The sequence below is a fragment of the Pseudopipra pipra genome, chromosome 29 (assembly GCF_036250125.1).
Source record: "Pseudopipra pipra isolate bDixPip1 chromosome 29, bDixPip1.hap1, whole genome shotgun sequence".
Taxonomy (NCBI): Eukaryota; Metazoa; Chordata; class Aves; order Passeriformes; family Pipridae; genus Pseudopipra; species Pseudopipra pipra.
The window spans coordinates 906,554-930,402 of record NC_087577.1 but is presented as its reverse complement, the minus strand read 5'-3'; the positions used below and the strand labels follow the sequence as shown (position 1 = coordinate 930,402).

At 63.0% G+C, this 23,849-nt stretch overlaps 4 protein-coding genes across 8 annotated transcripts in view; 2 read left to right on the top strand and 2 right to left on the bottom strand.

Moving 5' to 3' along the window:
- Positions 1–518: 518 nt before the first annotated feature.
- Positions 519–5,504, bottom strand: MINDY1 (MINDY lysine 48 deubiquitinase 1). Its single transcript, XM_064638255.1, is given in 11 exon segments — positions 519–961; positions 1,514–1,654; positions 1,784–1,801; positions 1,803–1,976; positions 2,051–2,193; positions 2,275–2,377; positions 2,870–3,028; positions 3,163–3,227; positions 3,683–3,740; positions 3,823–4,473; positions 5,361–5,504. Coding segments are annotated over 10 exon segments (1,530 nt in total). The 5' UTR covers positions 4,408–4,473; positions 5,361–5,504; the 3' UTR covers positions 519–877.
- Positions 5,505–6,660: 1,156 nt separating this feature from the next.
- PRUNE1 (prune exopolyphosphatase 1) lies at positions 6,661–11,151 on the top strand. Of its 2 annotated transcripts, XM_064638257.1 has the most exons (9): positions 6,661–7,374; positions 8,507–8,648; positions 8,906–9,010; positions 9,087–9,292; positions 9,464–9,648; positions 9,723–9,881; positions 9,971–10,065; positions 10,155–10,313; positions 10,473–11,151. In XM_064638257.1, the coding sequence occupies exons 3-9, from the start codon at positions 8,942–8,944 to the stop codon at positions 10,791–10,793; spliced, it is 1,194 nt and encodes a 397-aa protein (XP_064494327.1). In that variant the 5' UTR covers positions 6,661–7,374; positions 8,507–8,648; positions 8,906–8,941; the 3' UTR covers positions 10,794–11,151. The 2 variants fall into 2 exon arrangements, with proteins under 2 accessions (XP_064494327.1, XP_064494326.1); XM_064638256.1 differs by lacking the exon at positions 8,507–8,648.
- A 209-nt stretch (positions 11,152–11,360) lies between these two features.
- CDC42SE1 (CDC42 small effector 1) overlaps positions 11,361–23,849 on the bottom strand; it is a 119,565-nt gene continuing 107,076 nt past the window's right edge. For 2 of the 4 annotated variants that reach the window (XM_064638279.1, XM_064638280.1), the window contains exons 2-6: positions 13,471–13,545; positions 13,278–13,388; positions 12,422–12,496; positions 12,041–12,307; positions 11,361–12,004 (exon numbers count right to left, since the gene is read on the bottom strand). In XM_064638279.1, the coding sequence (XP_064494349.1) occupies positions 12,425–12,496; positions 13,278–13,388; positions 13,471–13,524 (237 nt within the window). In that variant the 5' untranslated portion in view covers positions 13,525–13,545 and the 3' untranslated portion in view covers positions 11,361–12,004; positions 12,041–12,307; positions 12,422–12,424. Of the gene's footprint in view, positions 12,005–12,040; positions 12,308–12,421; positions 12,497–13,277; positions 13,389–13,470; positions 13,643–14,900; positions 15,172–15,841; positions 16,203–23,849 lie in introns of those variants that run through there. The other 2 variants (XM_064638277.1, XM_064638278.1) reach the window with 2 other exon arrangements.
- Positions 19,412–22,764, top strand: MLLT11 (MLLT11 transcription factor 7 cofactor). The gene is made up of 2 exons (XM_064638272.1): positions 19,412–19,655; positions 21,088–22,764. Exon 2 carries the CDS (start codon positions 21,097–21,099, stop codon positions 21,376–21,378), a length of 282 nt encoding a protein of 93 aa, XP_064494342.1. The 5' UTR covers positions 19,412–19,655; positions 21,088–21,096; the 3' UTR covers positions 21,379–22,764.

The following is a 23,849-nucleotide window of genomic DNA, read 5'->3' as shown; positions in this document are numbered from 1 at the left end:
CAATACACCCCATGGACAGACGCTATAGACACCCCAATACACCCCATGGACAGACCCTACAGACATCCCCTATGTGTGCCCTACACACCCCATATACACCCCCTATATACTTCGTATACATCAGTGTGTGCCCCATATACACCCCATATCTACAGCCCTGTGTGTGCCCTGTGCCCCCCTATATGCCCCCCCATATGTCCCCTATACACACCCCTGTGCAGACCCTATGCCCTCCTATATCCCCCCCACATGGCCCTATACAGACCCCCGAGTACCCTTCGCTCACCCCAATCCCCCCCATACACACAGGGCCCCCCATACCCGCCCTATATGTCCCCCCCATAGACCCCACTCCCCCCTATCGCCCCCTGCGGGCCGTGCCGCGTCACTGCACCCCCCGGATGGGCCCCCAGACCCCCCCAGACCCGACCCCCGACCCCCGTGTCCGAGGGGCGTGGAGGGTCCCATCACCCCAAAGCCCCCCGTGGGTGCCCGGGGGTGTCAGAGCCAGACCCGTGTGCAGGGGGACAAGTCCTTTACTTGCCAAGGGCTAAGGCAACGTTTGGAACAGGGGGGTGCAGGGTTTTCCCCCTAGAAACGTGTCCAGGAGCATGGACTGAGGTATGGGATCCCCCGATGGGACTCCCTGAGTGGGACCCCCCTGATGGGACCCCCTGAGTGGGACCCTCTGAGTGGGACCCCCGTGTTCATAAGGCCACTGGAAGGATCGGGGTGGTCCCAGCGCTGGGCTCGGACCCTCACCCCTCCTGTGTCTGTGTCTCCTCTGCAGCCCCCCAGAGACCCCCGTGGGATCTCCCTGGAGGACACAGAGTGGGAGTCGGGGGGCTCTGGGTGTGGGGGACCCCCCCGGGGGGGGCTACAGGAGGGTACAGTCCAAATCCGGCCTCTGCCGCTGCCTCCGCTCTCCGGCCGGACGTGACCCCGCCTGTGGGGACAAGGGGTGTGGGGGGGACCTGCAGGGACCCCCCCAGGGCCACCACCCGCCTGTGGGGACAAGGGGGTGTGGGGGGACCTGCAGGGACCCCCCCAGGGCCACCACCCACTTACAGGGACATGGGGGGTGTGGGGGGACCTGCAGGGACCCCCCCCAGGGCCACCACCCACCTACAGGGACAAGGGGGGGTGTGAGGGGACCTGCAGGGACCCCCCAGGGCCACCACCCACCTGCAGGGACCCCCCCAGGGCCACCACCCACCTGCAGGGACCCCCCCAGGGCCACCGCCCACCTACAGGGACATGGGGGTGTGGGGGGACCTGCAGGGACCCCCCCCAGGGCCACCACCCACCTACAGGGACATGGGGGTGTGGGGGGACCTGCAGGGACTCCCCCAGGGCCACCACCCACCTGCAGGGACCCCCTCAGGGCCACCACCACCACCAGCCAGCAGGGTCAGGGGGGGTGCTGGGGATTGAAGGGACCTGCAGAGACCCCCCCACGCCCCCCAGAGGGGCAGAGGAGGGGTGAGGGGGCCCTGATTACCTGCCCTGGAAGCTGCTGCTGCTGCTGAGGAGGAGGAGGAGGAGGATGGTGCTGCTGATACTCCTCGTGCTGCAGCTGCCGCGCCAGCTCCAGGTCACTGAGCACCGAGGGGGGGTCCTGCCCCTGCTGCAGGGACAGGGCCACCATGTAATCCTGGGGGGGGGGACAGGAACACAAACAGAGGGGGGGTCAGCACGGCGAGCCCAGACCCTGCAGCTGGGCTGGGACCAGACTCAGGGGTGTCTGTGTGTGTCCCCAACCCCACCACCGCTTGTCCCCTACCTGGTCCACTTGTCTCTGCTGCAGCTGGTGGTCCGGGGGGGCCGCGGGGGTCCCCCCCCTTGCCCGGGGCGTGGCTGAGGTGGAAGTCGGTGTCACAGAAGCAGCTGTCCCCGTCCACCGTGTGCAGGCTCTCCCACACCACCCCCTCCTCCCGCAGGAAGCCCTGGTCCGTCACCAGCAGGTAGAGGTGGCCCTGGGCAGGGGGACAGGGCACGGTCAGCGTGGGTCCGTGGTTCGGGGGGCACGGGGGGTTGTGCAGGGGCCCACCTTGTGCTTGGTCATGGTGCTGAAGTGGTTGTTGCGGAAGAAGACGCCCAGCTCGCCCTCGGGGGCCGCGGCCGTGAGCTCGCACAGCCCGTGGTAGCTCAGCTGCGACGCCGTGGCCTCCAGGAACTGCTCGGCCACCAGCCCTGTGGGGGACATCGAGGGCAGGGCAGCGGGGCTGGGGGGGTCCAGCTCTGCCCCCAGGGACCCCGGGGAGGGGCCGTTACCTTCGCTCACCAGGCTGGAGTCGGTGGCCTGTTTGCAGGTGATGATCTTCTCCACCAGTTGGTTGTAGCTGAGCTTGCCCACGGCCTGGACCATCTCCGGGCTCTGCAGGGAGGGCAGGGGAGGGGGGTGAGCTCCTGGCTTCCGACCTGTGGCAGCCCAGGGGTGGCTCAGTTTGGTTTCCCCATCACAGGGACATTCCTGATGGTTTCCCCATCACAGGGACATTCCTGATGGTTTCCACCATCACAGAAGGGTTTGGGATGGGAGGGATCACCTGGTCCAACTTCCTCCCATTAATCGTCCGTTAGCTCAGGTTTAAAGCCCCGTCCAAAACATCACAGAGGGGTTTGGGTCAGGAGAGGACTTTCTAGGATCATCCAGAACCCCCCTGCCATGGGCAGGGACACCTTCCACAGCCCAGGTTGCTCCAAGCCCTGTCCGACCTGGCCTTGGACACTTCCAGGGGTGGGGAATCCACCCCCAGCTTGGTGGCCTTGTCCAGGATTGACCCCGACCCCTCAGAGCAGAGCTGCTGCAGCCCTTGGATCGTTCCCTTGGCCCCATGGAAGCCCCCAGCCCAGGGGGGGTCCTCACCTGGGGGTCCACCAGCCAGCCGTGGTAGAGGGGGATGTTGAGGAGGTCGAAGACGATGCACTCGGGGGTGTACTCGAAATCCGAGACCCCCGTGAACCTCACGTTGACGTCCAGCCCCGTCGAGAGCTTCGGGAGGACCGTCATGGTGTCACTGATGTTCTGGGAGGGAGGAGGAACCAGGGGGGTTTGCTCCTGAAGGGGGAACCCCCAGGTCCTGGAGCTGACCGTGCCCCCCAAGAGGACGGGGAGGGGGTCAGTGGTGGGGTTGGGTCACCTGGGGTGTTGCTCCTCACCTGCTGGAAGTTGAGCTGGAGCCCCTCCGATGTCTCCCGGGGTTGGGTGGCCAGGATGCAATCCCCTGGAAGGCAGTGGGGTCACCCCTGGCACACCCCCAGCAGGGCAGGGGTGGGGGGTCCAAGGGGAGCCCCCGCTCCTCCATCCCCATCCCAGGATTGGGGCAGGAATGTGGGGGTCCTGGGGAAGCCTCTGCTCCCCCATCCCCATCCCAGCATCAGGAGGGCAGGAATGTGGGGGTCCCAGAGAGCCCCCAACCCTTTCCCAGCATCAGGGCAGGAATGTGGGGTCCCAGGAGAGCCCCTGCTGCCCCATCCCCATCCCAGTGGTGGTTCAGGAGTGTGGGGTCCCAGGAGAGCCCCTGCTCCCCCATCCCCATCCCAGGGGTGGTTCAGGAGTGTGGGGTCTCAGGGGAGCCCCCCCTCACCCATCCCCATCCCAGTGGTGGTTCAGGAGTGTGGGGTCCCAGGGGAGCCCCCCCATCCCCATCCCAGTGGTGGTTCAGGAGCCCCCCCTCACCCAGATGTGCCATCAGCTCCTCGGCCGTGATCACCTCCTTCTGCGGGGGCAGCTTCACCTGGAACGGGGGCAGGATGAGCCCCTTCCCGCCGGGGCCGAGCCCCCCCCGCCCCGGGCCCCCCCCGGGCCCCCCCTCTTGCCTTCCAGCGGAGCAGGAGGACGTTGATGATGGCGAGGAGCGGGCAGGGCCCGTTCTGGCTCTGGGTGACCACGGGCGTTCGCTCCCCCTTCCAGCGGATCCATTTGACGCAGTAAAACTCGGCCGGGCTGGGGGGGGGACCCCCCTCCCTCCGGGGCCCCCCCCCGAGGCTCCTCCTGGCAGGGGGCTGCGGGGGGGGCATCTCCCGGGCTGGGGGAGGACCCCCCTCCCTCCGGGCCCCCCCCCCGAGGCTCCTCCTGGCAGGGGGCTGCGGGGGGGGCATCTCCCGGGCTGGGGGGGGACCCCCCTCCCTCCGGGGCCCCCCCCCCGAGGCTCCTCCTGGCAGGGGGCTGCGGGGGGGGCATCTCCTGGACTGGGGGGGGACCCCCCTCCCTCCGGGGCCCCCCCCCGAGGCTCCTCCTGGCAGGGGGCTGCGGGGGGGGCGTCTCCCGGCTCCGCATCCCGGGAATCTCCGCGGGTCGGGGCCGGGCTCTCCCGGCCCGCGGCGGGAATCGTTTCCTCCTCCGGGACCTGGGGGGTCCCCTCCCCGCCGGGAGGGGCCGGGGGGGGTCCCGTCCTGCTCCATGGGAGACCCTCCCCTCGAGCGGGGCCGGCTCAGGCTCCTGGGAACAGCCACATCCCAAATGTCAACCTTAGAGAGGAAAAATTGGGGATTTCGGGAAAATAAAATAAATATAGATATAATAGAGATATAATAAATACATATTAATATAATTAATCAATATAATTAATGTAGTAATATAAGATATTATATGGCAAAATAATATAAATAATAATATAAGTAATAATATAAAAAATAATATGAATAATAATATGATATAAATAATAAGTAATAATATAAATAATAATATAATATACATAACATGATTAAATGATAATATAAATAATAATATAACATAAATAATATAAATAATAATAATATAAATAATAATATAAGTAATAATAAGTAATAATAATATAATGTATAATATTTATTTTATTTATATATAATATCATATATGAATATATGTAAAATATAATATGAATAATTAATATATCAAGCAAATAAATACAATAATATAAATGAAATGTTATAGATATGTAAATAAATAGTCCTGGCAGATGAACACATAGAGAGGTGAGCTGATAAATAAAGAGTATTATTAATCAAATAAATGAGAGGAAAATGTTTTGAGGGGTAAGCAAATGGATAAAATAAAGAGGGTTAATAATTAAGTAAATAGCCATGTAGAAATGTTCTTTGTAAGTCGCTGGAATTAAAATGAGAAACAAACCAGCTAAATAAAATATAAAATGATGTAAACTAAAATATGTAACGACGAAGTGACATAAAATAAAGAAAAATAAAATGAAACGAAGTAAAATGAAATGAAGTAAAATAGAATAAAATAGGATCAAATAAAATAGACTAAAATAAAATAGAATAAAGTGGAATAGAATAAAAAATAAAATAAAATAAAATAAAATAAAATAAAATAAATAAAATAAAATAATAAAATGGAATGGAATGTAACCAACCCCAGGGAAGGCGGTGGGGTTGGATTTCCATGGGATGAGTTTCCCGGCGCTGCCCCGCCCGGGCCGGGGCCGGACGGACCGGCCGGGCCGGGGGGCTCGGGGCGTGGCCGGGGCGTGGCCGGAGGTCTGGGGTGTGGCCGGGGGGGTCTCAGGGGCGTGGCCGGGGGGGCTCGGGGTGTGACCGGGGGGTCTCGGGGTGTGGCCGGGGGGACTCGGGGTGTGTCCGGGGGGTCTCGGGGCGTGTCCGGGGGGTCTCGGGGCGTGTCCGGGGGGTCTCGGGGTGTGGCCGGGGGGGTCTCGGGGTGTGGCCGGGGGGGTCTCGGGGTGTGGCCGGGGGGTCTCGGAGTGTGGCCGGGGGGGGGTCTCGGGCTGTGGCCCCGCCTCAGAGTCCCCGGTCGGGGTCACCCCAGGACCCCCCAGCCCCCTCCCAGCCCCTCCCACCCCCCCAGCCCCTCCCGGCGCTCGCGATCCCGCTCCCACCTTCTTTTCCTGCTTTTTACTCCTTTTTCCTTCCTTATTCCTTGGTTTTCTTCCCTTTTTTCTTCTTTATTCCTTGTTTATCCTCCTTTTCCCTTCTTTTTTTCCCTCCTTTTCCCTCCTTTTCCCCTTGTTTTTCCCCCCCCACTTTACTCCACCTTTTTAAATCCTTTTTACCTTTTTCCTCTTTTACTCCTCCTTTCTCCTCCTTTATTCTTTTTTCCTTCTTTCTCTTCCTTCTTCTTTTTTTCTCCTGCTTTTCCTTCCGTTTCCCCTTCTCTTTTCCTCTTTAATCCTCCTTTGCGCTCCTCGTTTCCTTCTCTTTTCCTCCTTTTCCCTTTTTTCTTTTTTTTGCCGTTCCCCCTTATTTTTTCCTTATCTCTTTCTCTTTTTTTTTCCCCCTCTTTTTTCTTCTTTTTCCCACTTTTCCCGGCTCCACAGGGGCCTGTTTTTCCACCTCCAGCCGCCCGCCCCGGTTTTTCCTGGGAAGGCGGATTTAGGGCGGGGGGAGGAGAAGGAGGAGGAGGAGGAAGAGGATTAAAGGTGTAATTTTGGGGGTGTCAGAAACTTTGGGGGGGTCGCACCTGTGCGGGGTTTGGGGGGGGGGAGGTCCTTGGGAGGGAGGGGTTGGGGAGGGGGGGGGAGGGTTTGGGGGTCCCAGAGAGTTTTGGGGGGTCCGAGGGGTCTGGGCGGGGGTGGATTTGGGGGCTGTAAAGGGAGTCGGGGGGTTACGGGAGAGTTTGGGGGTATCCGGAAGATTTTGGGGGGTCCCCCCTAGGCCCCCCCAGGCGCGGGGGATGCCGGGAAGGGCCACGCCCCTTCGGGCCACGCCCCTTCCCGGCAGCCCCCGCGGCGCGGGGCGGGGGGGGTTGGATGCGCCGGGTTGTGGTGGGCTGGACTGGGCTGTAGTGGGTTGTACTGGGCTATACTGGGCTGGACTGGGCTGTAGTGGGTTGTACTGGGCTATACTGGGCTGGACTGGGCTGTAGTGGGTTGTACTGGGCTATACTGGGCTGGACTGGGCTGTAGTGGGTTGTACTGGGCTATACTGGGCTGGACTGGGCTGTAGTGGGTTGTACTGGGCTATACTGGGCTGGACTGGGCTGTAGTGGGTTGTACTGGGCTATACTGGGCTGGACTGGGCTATAGGGGGTTGTACTGGGCTATAGTGGGTCATATTGGGTTGTACTGGGCTGTACCGGGCTGTAGTGTGTTATACGGGGCTGTACTGGGTTATAGTGGGTTATACTGGGCTGGACTGGGCTGTACTGGGTTATAGTGGGTTATACTGGGCTGTACTGGGCTATAGCGTATTATGTTGGGCTCTACTGGGCTATAGTGGGTTACACTAGGCTCTAATGGGCTATACTGGGTTATAGTGGGTAATACTGGGCTGTACTGGGTTATAGTGGGTAATACTGGGCTGTACTGGGCTATAGTGGGTAATACTGGGCTGTACTGGGCTGTACTGGGAGGGGCCGCGCGGGCCGGCGCCGGGATGGAGCGGTTCGTGCGGGGCAACCGGGCGGCTCTGCAGGTACGGGGGGCTCGGGGGGGATCAGGGGGGCACGAGGGGTCTGGGGGTTCGGGGGGCTCGGGGGACTGGGGGTGCGGGGGTCTGAGCGCTCAGGGGGTTCGGGGGTCTGGGGGTTCGGGGGTCTCGGGGGACTGGGGGTGCGGGGGTCTGAGCGCTCAGGGGGTTCGGGGGTCTGGGGGTTCGGGGGTCTGAGCACTCAGGGGGTTCGGGGGTCTGGGGTTTTGGGGGGAGCGATGCTTCAGGGGAGTGGGGGGCAGGGCAAAGTGGGAATTGGGGTGCAGGGGGTGCCGTGGGGGGCAGGGGTGCCCAGGGAAGTGGGGTACAGGAGGTCTGCATGGCCAAGGGTGCCAGGGGAGTGGGGTGCAGGGGGTCTGCATGACCAAGGGTGCAGGGGGTCTGTATGACCAGGGGTGCCGGGGAGTGGGATGCAGGGGGTCTGCATGCCCAGGGGTGCCAGGGGAGTGGGGTGCAGGGGATCTGTATGACCAGGGGGATGGGGTGCAGGGGGTCTGCATGCCCAGGGGAGTGGGATGCAGGGGGTCTGTATGACCAGGGGGATGGGGTGCAGGGGGTCTGCATGCCCAGGGGTGCCAGGGGAGTGGGGTGCAGGGGGTCTGTATGACCAGGAAAGTGGGTGCAGGGGCTCTGTATGACCAGGGGAGTGGGGTGCAGGGGATCTGTATGACCAGGGAAATGGGGTACAGGGGGTGTGCATGTCCAGGGGGATGGGGTACAGGGGGTCTGTATGCCCAGGGGTGCAGGGGGTCTCCATGCCCAGGGGAGTGGGGTGCAGGGGGTGTGGGTGCCCAGAGCACCAATACCCCCAAGAGGGGTGCACCCATCTCCCCTGGGGAAAGGAGCTGCTCCTTCCACAGCCACACCAGGGACACCCCAAACCCTTTTCCTGGCCGGGGGCTCCCCAGCACCCCCTCCCCACCCCCTGCAGCACACGGGGCGTGGGTCCCCCGACCTGCTGCTCCCGGGGCTTTATTTCCTGGGCTCCCATGGAAGCAACGAGTGAATCTGGGTCATGGCAGGAGAGATTGTCCCCAAAAAACAGCCTGGGGCTGGGGCGGCTCCCTGGAGCGTGACAGGCACTGGGGGGAGTGACATGTTTTTCTTGCTGCTGCAGACAAGAAAAAAAGGGGTGAAACATCATGTTTTGGGGGGGACAACCAACCCCAAACTCACCGTTTCTGGGAAAAACGGGTTAAAATACTAAATGCTCCCAGGCTGCGGGGCTGGGATGGTCCCTGTCCCCACGGTGGGCTGAGGTGGGTTTTCCTGTTCTCCCCGGAGCCCCATTTCACACACATACCCTAAAACCTGAGGGTTTAGTGCCAGAAGTGGATCCCAGGCCCGTCCAAGGGTCACCAGGAGCCCGCCTGGGGGTGGAATCTGTGGGTGACATGGGTGATGAGTGGCTCCAGGGACGCTGGGGTGACCCCCTGAAGGGGAAGGGGAGAGTCTGGGGGGTTTTTGGAGGACGGAGACGTGTTGTTGCCACGCCTGACGTGTCCCATCCCGGCAGGATCACATCCAGCATCACCGGGAGGTCCACGTGGTGATGGGCAACGAGGCCTGTGACCTGGACTCCACGGTCTCGGCGCTGGCCCTGGCCTATTTCCTGGCCCAGGTGGGTCCCTCCCGCTGCCTCGGGGACAGGGTGGCCCGGGGGACGCCTCACGGGGTGTCACCCCCCCCTGCCGCAGAGCTCCCCGGCTCCCAAAGCCGCCTTCGTGCCGGTGCTGAACATCCCCCGCGCCGACTTCGCGCTGCGGACGGAGACGACGTTCCTGCTGCGGGACCGGGGCGTCCCGGCCGCCTCCCTCATCTTTCGGGACGAGATCGACCTGGGGGGGCTGCACCACGCCGGGCTGCTCTCCCTGACGCTGGTGGATCACCACGTCCTGCCCGGGTGAGCCGGGGGGTGACACGGGGACGCCCACCCACCCGGAGCCCTGCGCTTTCCTCGCCTGGCACGGCACGGCTCGGATTTATCCCTTTGCGGGGTGTTTTTAGGGAAGGAGAGGAACGCAGGGGGCTCCTGGGCTCTGCCGGGGGTGACCCTCCCCGTGTTGCCCGGCAGTGCCGACGCAGCCCTGGAGGAGGCCGTGGTGGAGGTGCTGGACCACCGGCCGCTGGAGCGGGAGCGCGGCCCGCCGTGCCGGGTGACGGTGGAGCCGGTGGGCTCCTGTGCCACGCTGGTGACCGAGCGCATCGCCCAGGGCCCCCCGGGGCTGCTGGACAGAACCACGGCCGCGCTGCTGCACGGTGAGGACGGGGGGACCCGGCCCAGCCCCGGCCGAGGGGACGGTGCCAATGCATCCCTCCCGTGTCCCCCGCAGGCACCATCCTCCTGGACTGCATCAACCTGAGCCCGGCCGCCGGCAAGGTGACGCCGCGGGACGTGGCGTGCGTGGCCCTGCTCGAGGAGAGGTTCCCCGAGCTGCCGCCCCGCGACAGCGTCTTCGGGGCCCTGCAGGCGGCCAAGTTTGACGTCTCAGGTGCGGTGATGCCCCGTGGACCCCCCATCCCATCTCCCCGGGGACAGCAGCACGTGCCGGGGGCTCACGCCCGCCCCGTCCCCTCCCAGGGCTGACGACGGAGCAGATGCTGCGCAAGGACCTCAAGGTGATCTCCGGCGACGAGCTGGTCCTCGCCATCAGCGGCGTCTACGTGGACCTGGAGGTGAGGCTCGGCGGGGAGGGAACCGGGGCGGGGAGCGGCACGCCGGGGACGCGGCGGTGACACCGAAGAGCCTCTTCCCTTGTCTCCAGACCTTCCTGCTCCGGCCCGGCTTGCTGCAGGACCTGGACGCCTTCTGCCAGGCCCGTGGCTACGCGGGGCTGGTGGCCATGACCGTCTCCTTCAACGAGCGCCACGAGCCCACCCGCAAGCTGGCCGTGTACAGCCGGTGCGAGACCCTCCGCGGCACGGTGAGCTGGGGGGGCCGGGTGCCCTCGGCCCTGGTTTGCCCCAAACCCTCCTGATTTTGGCGCTCCCCCAGCCCTGGTTTGCCCCAAACCCTCCTGATTTTGGCACTCCCCCGGCCCTGGTTTGCCCCAAACCCTCCTGATTTTGGCGCTCCCCCGCAGCTGTGCCGGGCGCTGGAGGAGGCGACGACGCCGTCCCTGCACTTGCAGCCCCTGCCCAGCCCCTGGCCCTGCGTGGGCGCCTTCGCCCAGGGCAACGCCTTGGCCTCCAGGAAGAAGGTGCTGCCCATCCTGCGGGCAGCGCTGGGCGGCGCGGGGGCCGCCGGGGGTCCCGAGGAGGAGGTGGTGCCCCCGCCCACCCCCATGAACAGCCTGGTGGAGGAGTGTCCCCTGGCCCAGGCCGTGCCCCCGCTGTGCCCCCAGGACGTCCTGGAGCGGGTCAGCCGCATCGCCACGGGGCAGCCCCCCGGCTCCCCCAAATAACCGGGGCACCCCGCGGCTCCGGAGGGCTGGAGGAGAACTTGGGGGTCCCTGAGCGGGCCCTGGGGGGTGCCCGGGCATGGGGGGGGTTGCAGCCACCTTGGTTAGAGCTCAGCTCCTGGTCCTCGGTGTGAGTTGTGCCCCCGGCGGGCTCCCCACGGGCCCCCAGGGTGGGTTTTTGGGGGCAGCAGTTGCACACACTTAATGAGGGCACTGGGGGGGGGTTGGTTTTTAACGAGTTCTTGATGTCCTTCCCTCCCCTGGGGGGCTGTGAGGGGGCCCTGGATGCCGGGTCCGGACACGCAGCCAGCCCAGCATTGTCACCCACGTTTTCCAAGGATTAAATTTCCCTTTTCTTCCACTTTGGGCTCTTGGCTTTTATTCTGGGCCGGGTCTGGTGCTGCCCCACTCATGCCAGGGGTGCCCCCCACCCGCTCCAGGGGGTGAAGCCCCTCTTCCCCTGGGCTGCAATCCCCCCCTGCAAACACGAAGCAGGACTAGACAAGCCCAGCTCTGCCTGGAGCATCCCAGTGGAGCCCAGGAAGGGGAAAGGCTCTGCCACCCAGCACAGGCTGTTTTAACATTTAATCCTAATTAAATGGCGCTAATTAAACTATGTACACCCGCGCCTGAATTCGGGAGCCTCCTGGGGTCGGGCCCTGTCCTGCCTCTGCAGGTGACAGTCCTGGGTGGAGGGGACCCCACCACGGCCCTGCCCCGCCAGAGGCTGCTCAGGTGGGTTTTGGAGCTTAAAAAAAAGAACATATCCTAAAAAAAGGGGGGAGTTTGGCAGTGGTGGGAACGCCGGGGGGAGGCACTGCGGGCTCGGTGATGGTGAGACACCGGAGCGTCGGGGTTTGATCCTGGTTTGGCACCAAAGCATCGGGGTTTGATCCCAAAGCGTCGGGGTTTAATCCTGGTTTTGCTCCAAAGCACTGGGGTTTAGTCCCTGCTCTGCACTGAAGCCCCGGGGTTCGATCCCCGTTTTACGCCATATCCTGGGTCTGCACCAGAACATCTCGGGGTGGACCCCGCTTTGGCACCGGAACGTTGTGGGTTGATCCCGGTTTTGCTCCTCTGTGCCGTTCCAGGAGGCACCAAAGCCACCTCTGCACCCTCTCCCTGGGGAAACTGAGGCACCGCCAGGCAGCCCCCAGGCCACGCCGGAGCGGACAGAGGGAATGCCGGGGAGGTTTGGCAGGCGTGGGCTGCGCCTGGCAGTGCCTGGCAGCTCCTGGCAGCCTGGCAGCCTGGCAGCTCCTGGCAGCTCCTGGCAGCTCCTGGCACGGTCCTTTCCAGGGGGGCAGGAGGAGGGGGCTGCTGTCCCCGCCCCCTCCCCGTGTCACCGGCCCGATGCCCCCGGGAAGGAGGGATTTTCCGGGGGGATGAGGACCAGGAGTCAGCGGGAGCTGGGCGAGGCTGGTGCTGCATAAACCCCGCGGGGCTCCAGCGCTCCAGGGCGGCCTCTCCTCCGGCGGGGGGGGGCAGTTCAAGTTTGGGCTGAAAACGCCAGGAATCTGTGAAATCCCAGAGGTTGGGTTAGGGGAGCGCAGGAGAGGGGGCTCCTTTGGGTGCCACTCGGTGCTGGTGCCTCCGAGGGGGCAGAGGGTGCTGGGGGGCCGTGGACTCACACGCTACAACACCCGGGAGTTGCTCCACTGTCGCTCCCGGCCGCCCTTGGATCGCATCTCCTGCACGGCTCCGGTCTGCAGGGAGGGCCTGTCACCCCCTGTGCCACCCTGTCACCCACCCAGGACACCCAGCACCCCAAAAGGGACACCCAGGACCCACCCAGGACACCCAGCACCCTGAAAGGGACACCCAGGACCCACCCAGGACACCCAGCACCCCAAAAGGGACACCCAGGACCCAACCAGGACACTCAACACCCTGCAAGGGACACCCACCACCCACCCAGGACACCCAGCACCCCAAAAGGGACGCCCAATACCTAACCAGGACACCCAGCACCCCAAAAGGGACAGCCAGTACCTAACCAGGACACCCAGCACCCCGCAAGGGACACCCAGTACCCAACTAGGACACCCAGTTCCCAAAAGGGACACCCACCACCCACCCAGGACACCCAGCACCCTGAAAGAGACTCCCACCGAGGACACCCAGCACCCCGCAAGGGACACCCAGGACCCAACTAGGACACCCAGCTCCCAAAAGGGACACCCACCCAGGACACCTAGTACCCCGAAAGGGACACCCTGTACCCACCCAGGACACCCAGCACCCTGCAAGGGACACCCAGGACCCAACCAGGACACCCAGCACCCTGCAAGGGACACCCACCACCCAACTGCTGAGACCAAGCACCCCAAAAGCAAGACCCACCACCCAACCATGAAAATCATCACCCCAACACTGACACCCACCGCCCGACTACGAGACCCAGCCCCCCAAAAGCAACACCCAGCCCCCCAAAAGCAACGCCCACCCCCCATCACTGCCCCCCCCCCGGCCCTGCCCCGGGGGTACCATGGGCAGCCCCTCTCCCGCAGCCATGTCCCCGGAGCCGATGTGTGTCAGGTGCACGAAGTTCATGGGCTCCCCGATCATGGAGCGGTCGATCCGCCTCCTCCTCTTCTTCTGCGGGGGGGGATGAAGGCCGTGAGCCCCCCGCTGACCCCCCAGACCCCTCCCCAAACCCCCCCGAGCCCGTGGTACTCACGGGCTGGGGCTTCTCCACGACGCAGCAGCCCAGCTTGTGCCAGAAGTCGCTCATGCTGGTGGTGGGAGCCAGGGTCCCCCCGGTGCCGAGACCCCCGCGGGGTCACTCCATGGGGACACCTCGGGGCACCCGCTGGGGCTGGCACGGCGTGGGCAGGAGCGGCCGGCGGGCACTGGGAAGGGAGGGGGGATGTCTGCGGTCCTGACCCCCCAAAGCGATGCCAAACCGACCTCCCAGCCACCAAACAGAGATGGAGACCCCCCGAGAGACCCCCTGGGACCACACAGAGATCCCCAAGAAACCCCTGGCACTGCATGGAGACCCCCAAGGGACCCCTGGGATCACACAGAGACCCCCCAGGAGAACCCCAGGATCACACAGAGACCCCCTACGAGACCCCTGGCACTGCTTGGAGACCCCCAGGGGACCCCTGGGATCACAGAGAGACCCCCAGGAGAACCTTGGGATCACACAGAGACCCCCAGGAGACCCCTGGCACTGCATGGAGACCCCCCAGGAGAACCCCAGGATCACACAGAGACCCCCTACAAGACCCCTGGCACTGCCTGGAGACCCCCAGGAGACCCCTGGGATCACAGAGAGACCCCCAGGAGAACCTTGGGATCACACAGAGACCCCCAGGAGACCCCTGGCACTGCATGGAGACCCCCTGAGAGACCCCTGGGATCACACAGAGACCCCCAGGAGACCTCTGGCACTGCATGGAGACCCCCAGGGGACCCCTGGGACCACATAGAGACCCCCAGGAGACCCCTGTGATCACATGCAGACACCCAAGGGACACCTGGCATTGCAAAGAGACCCTCAGGGGTCCCCAGCATCACAAACAGACCCCCAGGGGACACTGAGCATTCCACAGAGACCCCCAGGAATCACACGGAGACCACCAGAGATCACACAGAGACCCCCAGGATCACATGGAGACCATCAGGGATCACATAGAGACCCCTGGGATGACACAGAGACCACCAGGGATCACACAGAGACCCCCCCAAAAACCCCTGGGATCACACAGAGACCCCCTCCAGGCACTCTGGCCATCCCACAGAGACCCCCAGAAGGGCTCCCCATGGCCAGGGCTGGCTGAGGGCAGGACACAGGCGAAGGATGCTGCGGCAGGATGGGGGGGATGGAGGCGGCCGTGGCAAATCCCAACTCCCTGAGCCGGGAGCTATAAATATCCCGGCCCTTCCGAAAAGGGGCCGGAGGTTGAGCTCTTCCGCTGCAGCTCCGAGAGCAGACGGGGGGGAAAACAAACAGGGGCCGGTGGGGTTTTACCCCAGAGCCCCACAGCCCTGCCCGGGGTAGGCCAGGGGGTGTGGGAAGGGGGGTTCAGCCCCAGAACGGGGGTTCCCTTCATGCCAAGGAGGCAGCGCAGCTCCTGTGCTGCGAAAGCACCCGGAACTCACCCGCCCGGGAAGGGCCCGGGCACAGCCCCGTGGGAGTGGGAGAGGCCCGGCTGGGCCAGAGCTGGGCCCGTGGGTGCCGGACCCAAGGCACGGGCAAACAGGAAGAGTTCCTTCCTCTGCCCCTGCGCCGGCGGCGCCGGATGGGCCAAAGTCCGCGGCTGCCGGGCCGCGCTTCCTGCTCCTGGCAGGGAGGAGAGGGGCTGTGGCAGCAGGGGCAGCCCCCCAGCACGGGGGATGACCCCCCAAAATGGGGGCTAACCCACCAAAATGGGGCTAACCCCCCTGGGGTGAACGGGGGGGCTCCGAGCCCAGCCTCGGCACTGTCCCACCCGCAGCCTGGCCAGGGCCAGTGGGCAGGATCCGGCCCCAAGGACCCCACGGAACAGCACCCACGGGCCCGTCCCCGTGGCCCTGGGGCACTCGGGGGGGGTGGGTGCCCGCTGTGCCCGCTCCCCCCGGTGCCAGCCCGGCCCTGTGTCCCAGCCAGGAGGACTGAAGGAGCTCCCGGTGCCCCTCACCCAGGGCCCCGTTCCCAGCACCCCATCCCCGAGTGCTGCTGCTGAGAACGGGCAGGTTGTGACACATCTGGGGCTGCGGCCCGGCACCCCCCCGGCCTCTCCCCCCGGCTGTGGGGCAGGGGAAGAGGGGGCTGCCTTTTCTTCCCAGCCTGATTTCCTTAGGAAACAAGGCTGCCGGGGCCGGCCCCGCCACAGCCCCGGATCCGGCAGCGCGGCGGAAAGGCCTGGCTGGGGGTCCCCCCCAAATTCGCCACCGCAACCAGCCCTGGGGGCGCTGGAAGGAGGCTCCGTGGGGACCCCCGAGAGTGGGCTCAGCCTCGTAGGAGCCACCAGAGATCCCCCGCGGAGCCCTCCAGGGGTTTCCCATCGCCACAACCCCCCTGCTCGGACCCCTGTGAGCCCGGACCCCCTCCCGGCACCCACCGGGGCCTCACGTCCTCGTGCCCAGCGAAGGGCGACGGTGGCCACTGGCTCCGGCCACTGGCTCCGGCCACTGGCTCCGGCCGCTCTCCCGGCTCCGGCCGCTCTCCCAGCTCCGGGCGGTTCTGCCGGCGGGTCCCACGGGCTGCAGGCCGCCCCAATTCCCCGCTCTGGGGGGGGTCCCACGCCCCCCCCCACGCCCTCAGCCCACCCCTGCGATGAGCTGTGTCCGGTCCTCAGCCCAGCTGGGCGCGGGGTGGCCCCGGCGAGGGCGGCTCAGGCCCGGCCTGTGCCGGCACTCACAAAATGACTTCCCGGTTGGGAAACCACCGCTGGGCTCTGCGTCACCGCCGGGGTCTGGGGAAGGGGGGGGGGCCACTGCGAGAGCCCCCCAGCACTGGGGGTCACCCGCTCCAAGGGTGCTCCTGCTGGGGGTCCTGAAGCTCGGAAGGGACACGGGGGACACGCTGGGTGAGAGTCCTGGGGTGCCCCGGCTGCGGGCTCGGACCCCCGGGATGGGGCGGCAAAGGGGGGGGTGAACCTCCTTAGAGTGGGATGGTCGTGGCTGCGACCCCGGCCCTAGAAGGGCTGAGATCCCGGGGGTCTTGGTAGGGCTGGGGGGGTCCTGGTAGGGCTGGGGGGGTCCTGATAGGGCTGGAGGGGTCTTGATGGGGTTCAGGAGTCCCAGCAAGGCTTGAGACCCCACGGAGTCCTGGTGGGTCTGGGGACCCAGAGGTCCCGGCAAAGCTGGGGGGGTCCCGGCAGGGGCTTGGGACCGCGGTGTCCTGGTGGTACTGGGGGGTCCTGGTGGGGCTGGGGGATCCTGGCAGCGCTGGGGTCTCGGTGGTCCTGGGGGTCCCGGCAGGACTCCCTGGTCCACCAGCGGGCTGCAAAGGGGGGTGGTCCTGCCGCCCCCCCTCCCGTTCCGGTGCCGCTCCCCGCCTTCCCACGGCGCTTTCGGGGGCCCTTCCGCGGGGTCGCACCCCCGTCCCGTCCCGGTGGCGGCCCCATTACCTGTCCCGGCCCCGCTGTCCGGCTCGCAGCTGCCCCAGGGCGTGTCCCGGGGGTCCCGGGGGTCCCGGTGCCGATCCCGGTGCCGGTGCCCCGCTCGAAGCCCCAGGCGTGGCCCGGGGATCCCTGTCCCGTTCCCGTTCCCGGTTCGCGGCCCCAGGCGTGGCTCGGAGGTCCCGTTCCCGGTGCCGGTTCCCAGCCCCAGGGGTGGCCCGGGGGTCCCGTTCCCGGTTCGCGGCCCCAGGCGTGGCCCGCGGGTCCCGGTGCCGTTCCCGTTCCCAGCCCCAGGCGTGGCCCGTGCGGACGCGGCGCAGCTCCCGCCGCCCGGCGCGGCCCGAACCGGGCACAGCGCCCTCCCCTGGGCCCCGCCGGCACTGCAGGGGGGCGGCGGGGGGGTCCCGGCGGGGCTGGGGGGTCCCCGGAGCCCTGGGAGGGCTGGGGGTCCCCGGGGTCCCACTAGGAAACTGGGGGATCCCTGTAGGGCTGGAGAATCCTGGGGTGCCAGTACTGGGGGTTCTCGGGGTCCTGGTAGGGCTGGGGGGTCCCCGGAGCCCTGGGAGGGCTGGGGGTCCCCGGGGTCCCAGCTGGAAACTGGGGGATCCCTGTAGGGCTGGAGAATCCTGGAGTGCCAGTACTGGGGGTTCTCGGGGTCCTGGGAGGGCTGGGGGTGCCCAGCAAGGCTGGGATCCCCACCAAGTGCTGGTTGTGCTTCCATTTGCCCCCCAGCCTTATTCCCACTTTTTCCATGGATATGCCCAGAGCCCTTGGGGGACTGAGGCACCCAAAGGTGTGGGAACCCCTGACCACCCTGCTGCCGGTGTTGAGAGATTTCACCATTTCCAGCTCGGAGACTTTCTGCTTGCAAAATATCTGTGGGGTCCTGCCACTGCCACCACGGTCCTGCCACCACCACCATGGTCCTGCCACCACCACCACGGTCCTGCCACCACCACCACAGTCCTGCCACTGCCACCACCACCACAGTCCTGCCACTGCCACCATGGTCCTGCCACTGCCATCACTGCCATGGTCCTGCTGCCATGGTCATGTCACCGTCACAGTCCTGCCCCCACCCTGATCCTGCCCCTGCCCCCACCGCCACCACAGTGCTGCCGACACAACCCTGTGGCTCCAGCCACTGGCCAAACTGGCCTGTGACCTCTGGGGTGTCCCCTCCCGCAGTCCCCATCCCACACAGGGGAGAGCCCCGGAGCATCCCTTCCCATGTCAGCCCCCCAATCCCAACCATCCCCGTCATTCCCACTCCAGAAATCCCGAACAAGGCAGCACTGTCCCCACTCAGCCAGGTCTCTGTCCCACGCTGTCCCCGGGCCTTGGGCTGGCCCTGGCTGGTGGCCCTGGCTGATGATCCCCCAGGGGTTTGTGACCTTGTTCCAGCTGAAGAGCCCGTTTTGGTGGCCCTTGTGCTGCCAGAGGACACTGTCCCCCTCACAACCCTCCCAAAATCGAGTCCAAAGCTGTGCCCCCACTGCCACGTCCCCCTGGGGGGTTCAGCCCCAGGTCCCTTCCTGGAGAGGGATGTGGCAGGTTTTGGGTTGTCACACGTGAGCCACCCCTTTGAGCAGGTGACAGAGACCCCGAAGAGAAGCAAACGGGTGACATCCAGCTCCCTGTGGAGTTGCTCAGCCAAGCTGCTCCCCAGGGCCTGGGGCAACCCCAAAACCAGCATCTTGACCCCTCAGAGGGACCCACATCCTGCCACGGGCCCCCAGTTGGAATTCTCTGGGTGCTGGTGGGGCCGAGCTGAGCCCGAGGGTCTATTTTGGAGCAGGAACGTGGGATCCTCTTGGGCCATGACAGCGGTGGGGAGGAGGAGGAGGAGGAGGAGGCAGAAATAGCCTGGCTGCAGGCCGAGCCCTGGCACAACCAGCTGCACGCAGGGAACCAGGGAATGGGGAGGAAAAGGGAGGAAAAAACCCTAAAGCCCCGAAGGAATGTTGATCTCGGGCAAAGCCCGGGGAGAGGAGGGCGAGAGCTGCTCTCGCCTCTCAGGGCTGTGGATCTGGCCTTTGCCCCCCTCAAAAAAGGGTTTTTTGGGTGCCAGGGCAGGAGATTCCCTGGTCTGAGGGGTTGCATTGGGGTTTTCTTCGCTGCCCCTCTGACACTGGACCAGCCCAGGGTGGGAACTGGGGGCAGCAGGGCTGCACGGGGTGCCCCCCACCCTGGTTTGCAGGCCCCCCCTCAGCCCTGGCACTGATGCCAGCTTTGGGTGTCTCCCTCTATTTCCAGCTCCATGTCTGGCTTTGGACACAAAGCCGGGATATTTTTGCCGTGTGGCCTCAGGACCAAATAAATACTCACAGTCTCAGCCATAAGAAAAACCCCTTTTCCAGCTTTTTTGGAACCAAATGTCCCCGTGCCCTCCCAAGGTTTGGGGGCACCCAGCACCCCGCTCCTCCTCCTGCAGGTGAAAGAAATATTTGCCGGCTCCACAGAGACAGAAAACGACCCGTTATCCCCCCCCCCCCTCAAAAAAAACCCCGCAGCTGAAGGTTTCAGGAGCGATCTGCGGGTTTAACATCTCCTCATCTCGGGGGTCCAGCGCGCAGGATCCCCCCCCTCCCCTCGAGCCTCCGCCCCCGCCGTCCTCCCCCTCCCCGGCGCGGGTGGGAGCCGCTGACTCATCTGCCACCATCATCATCCCCCCCTCCCCGAGGAAGGCGAGCCGAGGGGCTGCATTGCAGACCCAGCCGCGCCCGCAGACAAAAGCCACGCTGCCCGAGAGCCGCGGCTGCCCCGGCACAAAGAGCCCCGAGCGCGTCCCTCCGACCCGGCCCCGGCGCAGGTGAGGAGGGATGCGGGGCAGGAGGATGGAAAAGCCGGAGGATGCTTTGGGGAAAGCGAGGGATTTGGGTGGAGGGGGGTGGGGGTGTGTTGGGAGCGTTGTTTTCTCGGGGGAAATAAGTGAAATAAGTGACAGCCGGCGGGGATTTGAGGGGATAAAAGGTGGTTTTGCTTCCGTGGGATGAGCAGACCCCGCTGATCCCGTGGGAAATGCTCTTTCTTAGGGGTGACACGCGACACAGGAGGGCTTTTTTTCCCACATTCATTCCCTTTTACTGGATATTTGAATATTTTACTTGTCACTTAACTCCCTTTCTCCCTCCCCTTGTCACTAAACTCCCTTTTTTCTCCCCTTTGAAGCCTTAAAATCCATGTCCACAACACCCATCACCATTAAAATAATTCGTTGCCGTTGTGCAGCAAGAAACCCGGGGATGGATCCCCGGGGATAAATCCCCCCAGGGAAGAGGCTCTTTCGAAGCCCCGTGGCTCGGTTTGCCCTGAAGGGGTGACACAGGAGCCTTTCATTGCCTCGGAGTGACATCGGGAATCTCAAATGTAGCAGCTGCTCATCAGCACAGACAGGGCACGGTCCGAGGTCTGCCTGAGTCATCCTTTGGAATTCTGCTTTCCAAGGCTTAAAACGGGGGGATCAGCGGGGAAAAAAAAAAAAAAAAAAAAAAAGAGGATGTTTTGGGTTATTCTGATTTTTCCCCACCTCCCATGGAGGTGAGCGACATAATCCTGCCAGGGAAAAGCCGGGCGGTGACTCAGCTGATCTCCTCCTGCTCTTTCCCAGTTCTCGGTGGATCGGGGCGGGGCTGGCAGGGGGAATTCGGCAGCACGGCGTGGCAGGGATGGGTGGGGAGTGCTGGGAACACCGAGCCACGCTGCTTCCAGCCCTTTCCAGAGGGTTCTGTCATGGCCCTGCAGGGACCCCCCTCCCCTCATTGCCCTGCACAGGGAAAGGGAGAGACCCCTGTGTGCTGTCTCATGGAAAACCAGCTCATTTGGATGCTGTTTTCCCTCCCTCCCAGCAGAGCAGGATGTGGGGGGCACCCCAGGGTGGATTTCAGGAGGAGCAGATCCCCACCCTGCCCTTCCCTCCCAGGCTTTGTTTGGACGGGGAAACTGAGGCAGAGGGTGACAAGTCCCTTGCCCCCCCCTCCAAATTACAGCACAGAGCAGGGCTGTGACCAAGGCCGTGGGTGAAGCCTTGGCAGGGCTCAGATCTGCAGTTAGACCCAGCCTGGAGTCAAAAACCTCCCCAACCCCACGCTCTCCTCCGCCAGCAGTTCGATTTTGGGAGGGGGGTGCCTTGTGGGATTGAGTCAACACGGGCAACACCTGAGATTTTTCAGCCACTTTGAGGCAACTGCTGCGTGTCTGTCGAGCTTTTCTCCCCCTCTCCTCTCGCCCTGCCCTCCCTGCAGACCCCCAGGATGCTGGACACCATGAGCAGCCAGTACGACTCCTTCATCTACTGGAGGATGCCGATCCCGCGGCTGGACGTGGCCGAGCTGGAGGGGTTGGGGCTCGCAGACATGGCCCTCTACAAGCCCAAGGCAGGGCTGGGCCAGCTCGTGGGCCAGCGGGAGCGGCTCAGCCAGGACCTGGCCCCCGAGGAGGAGGAGGAGGAGGACACCCTGCTGCAGTTCAACACCTTCAACTTCTGGCGGGCTCCCATCGCCAGCATCAGCTCCTTGGATTTCGATCTCATCTGAAGCCCTTCCCGCCCCTCCTCGCCCCTCCCTGCTCTCCCCCTCTCCGCCGGGGTTTGGTTTTCTTGTCACTTCGGGGGTCGTTGGGTTGGTTTTTTGTTCGTTTCTGGGCGGTTTTGCCATCGCTAATTGACTCAGCAGTTCCCCCTGGGCTTGACGGTGATGGGCTCCCTGAGAAACCTTCAGCCCCTCCCCGCTCCTCCTCCTTTCCCTCCCTCCTTGGCAAGGAGGGGGGAACAACAGTGGGGGCAAATTCGAGGGCAGAGGGCAGAAAGAGCCCCCCTCGCTGCCCCTCTCCGTGTCTGGGAGGTGCTGGGGGGGTGTTGGTGTGACCGTGGGTGTCCCTGCCCCGTGTGACACGTTTTTCACCTCATTTCTCTTCTGCTTTTTTAAGAAACTCATCTGTGCAATCGGAGCGGTGGGAATTGACCCTCCCCTGCCTTCCCCCGACCCAGTTTCTCCCAAATCCGCCTCATTCCTTCCCCTTCCCCTCAGGAATTCAAGGTGGAAGAGGCAGGGATGTGCCCAGGGCATCAGCACGAACCTTTTTCTTGAGAAAAATAATCGTTTTTGAGTCTTGAGGCTTGAGTCCAAGCAGAAAAAAATTATGTCCAGGAGAGTAAATACACATGGAAATGCTCTGACCTTGCTGGGTGGGGTCAAGGCTGGGTGTTCACTGCCCCAAATTTGATTTTTTTCATCTTTTTATGCCTCATGTGCTTTATTCCTGGTGTGACTCCTGGCTGGGACACACACCAGGCACATCATGGGGTCTGTGACAGATGGAGAATTTAGTTTGATCTTACCCCCAAATGGAAGTATTTCAGGTTTCCTACCCAATTAATCAACCACTTTAAAAATAACCAAAAAAAAATGCTGCATTTGCTCAAGTGGAAGCCTTGAGTTTTTTTCGGGGAGATTTTCACCTGCTGAGGTTTATTTCTGAGCATCACCTCAAAATGGGGGGAGAAAAACCCAATTTAAACAGTTATTCCCCCCCCCCCCCCAAGATTGTTTTTTCTGGGATTGGTTTGTCTTCTTGAATGTGCTTTTTTTGGGTTTGGTTGGGGTGAAGTGATGTGGAGCATCCCAAAATTGTCCTGAGAGCTGGGGGGTACGTGGCTGGGGGTAGGCCGAGGCAGCACTTCAAAAGTGCCACAAATAGGCAAAAGTTGGAAAAAAAATCTGCATTCTACTGTGAAAATGGAATGCAGCTCTCCTGTAATCTCCAGAAATAACCAAGTGTGCTGATTTTGAACCATCCGTGTAAAAACAGAGGTGAAAAATGTAAATTCTCCTCTGCAGAGTTGTTTTGACTTTTGTGTTCCCAGCTGGGAAAACCTGCAGGAGAAGTATTTATTATGAAACCTTAAATAAAATCAGTTAAAACATACACATTCCTGTAGACATGTAGGCTGGCATCAAGTTCTATGAATTTAAGTTGTTTTAAATCTTTTTACGGTGAGCTGAGAACTGACCCCCTGTGTCTGCTGTGGAGGACTTAAGTGTGGAAAAACTAAGCCTAAAGGATTAATTTAAGCGCATTAAGGATATTATTTACACTTCAGCTTTTACAAGCCCCGCAGGAAAACACCCCAGGGAAGAAGGCGGCCCCAGACTTCCGAATTTACCTCAAAAAAAGGGCATTTTGAGTGGGTCAGGGGCACCTGAGGGGGTTACACAGTGGGGAGAGGGGGGTCCAGCACCCTGAGGGGGGCTCAGTCTTAGATACTCAGAGGGGACTGATACACGCAAACTACTGAAATATGCACATATACATATCTAAATATACATATGCATTTATAGACACTGACCCATCGAGGGGCTCAGGGCTCTGTAAAGCATCAAACTCCCATCATCGCCTCAGGGAGGCGCCGCCGCCATTTTATATTTGGCGCCAAAAGGCCTCTGAGGGAATTACCGGTAGGGTCACACCCTCTGCTTATTGATATCCTTCCGCTAGAGAAAAATACTCCCTCCAGGGCTCCCCCGTCGCCCGACGGGGGCGGGGGGAAAGTGACGGAGAAAAGAAGGAGAAATCCCCAAATTCCGCACAATTCCCTCGGAGACAGAGCGCGGGGAGGGCGAGCCCGCCTTTCCTCCTCTGGCTCGGCGCGGACTCTTTTACTGGCGGAGAGTTATCCTTCCGCCGCCACCGCCACCCCCTCCCGGGCTCGCGGCGGGGCCGCCATTTTGTGAGGTCGCGGGGAAAGGGGCGGGAACGGCGGCGAAAGGGGCGGTGAAAGGGGCGGTGAAAGGGGCGGTGAAAGGGAGGGGCGGTGAAAGGGGCGGGCGGGCGGGGGCTCGAGAGTCGCGTGAATGGGGCCGGGGGCAGCCTGAGGGGTGTGAGGGGGAGCCCTCCGTGAGAGGGTTCAGGGAACCATCTGTAGGGGATGGTCTTGGGGGTCTGAGGAGGGGGGACCCCCATGAGGGAAGGGGATGGGGGACCATCTGAGAGGGGTGATCGTGGGCAT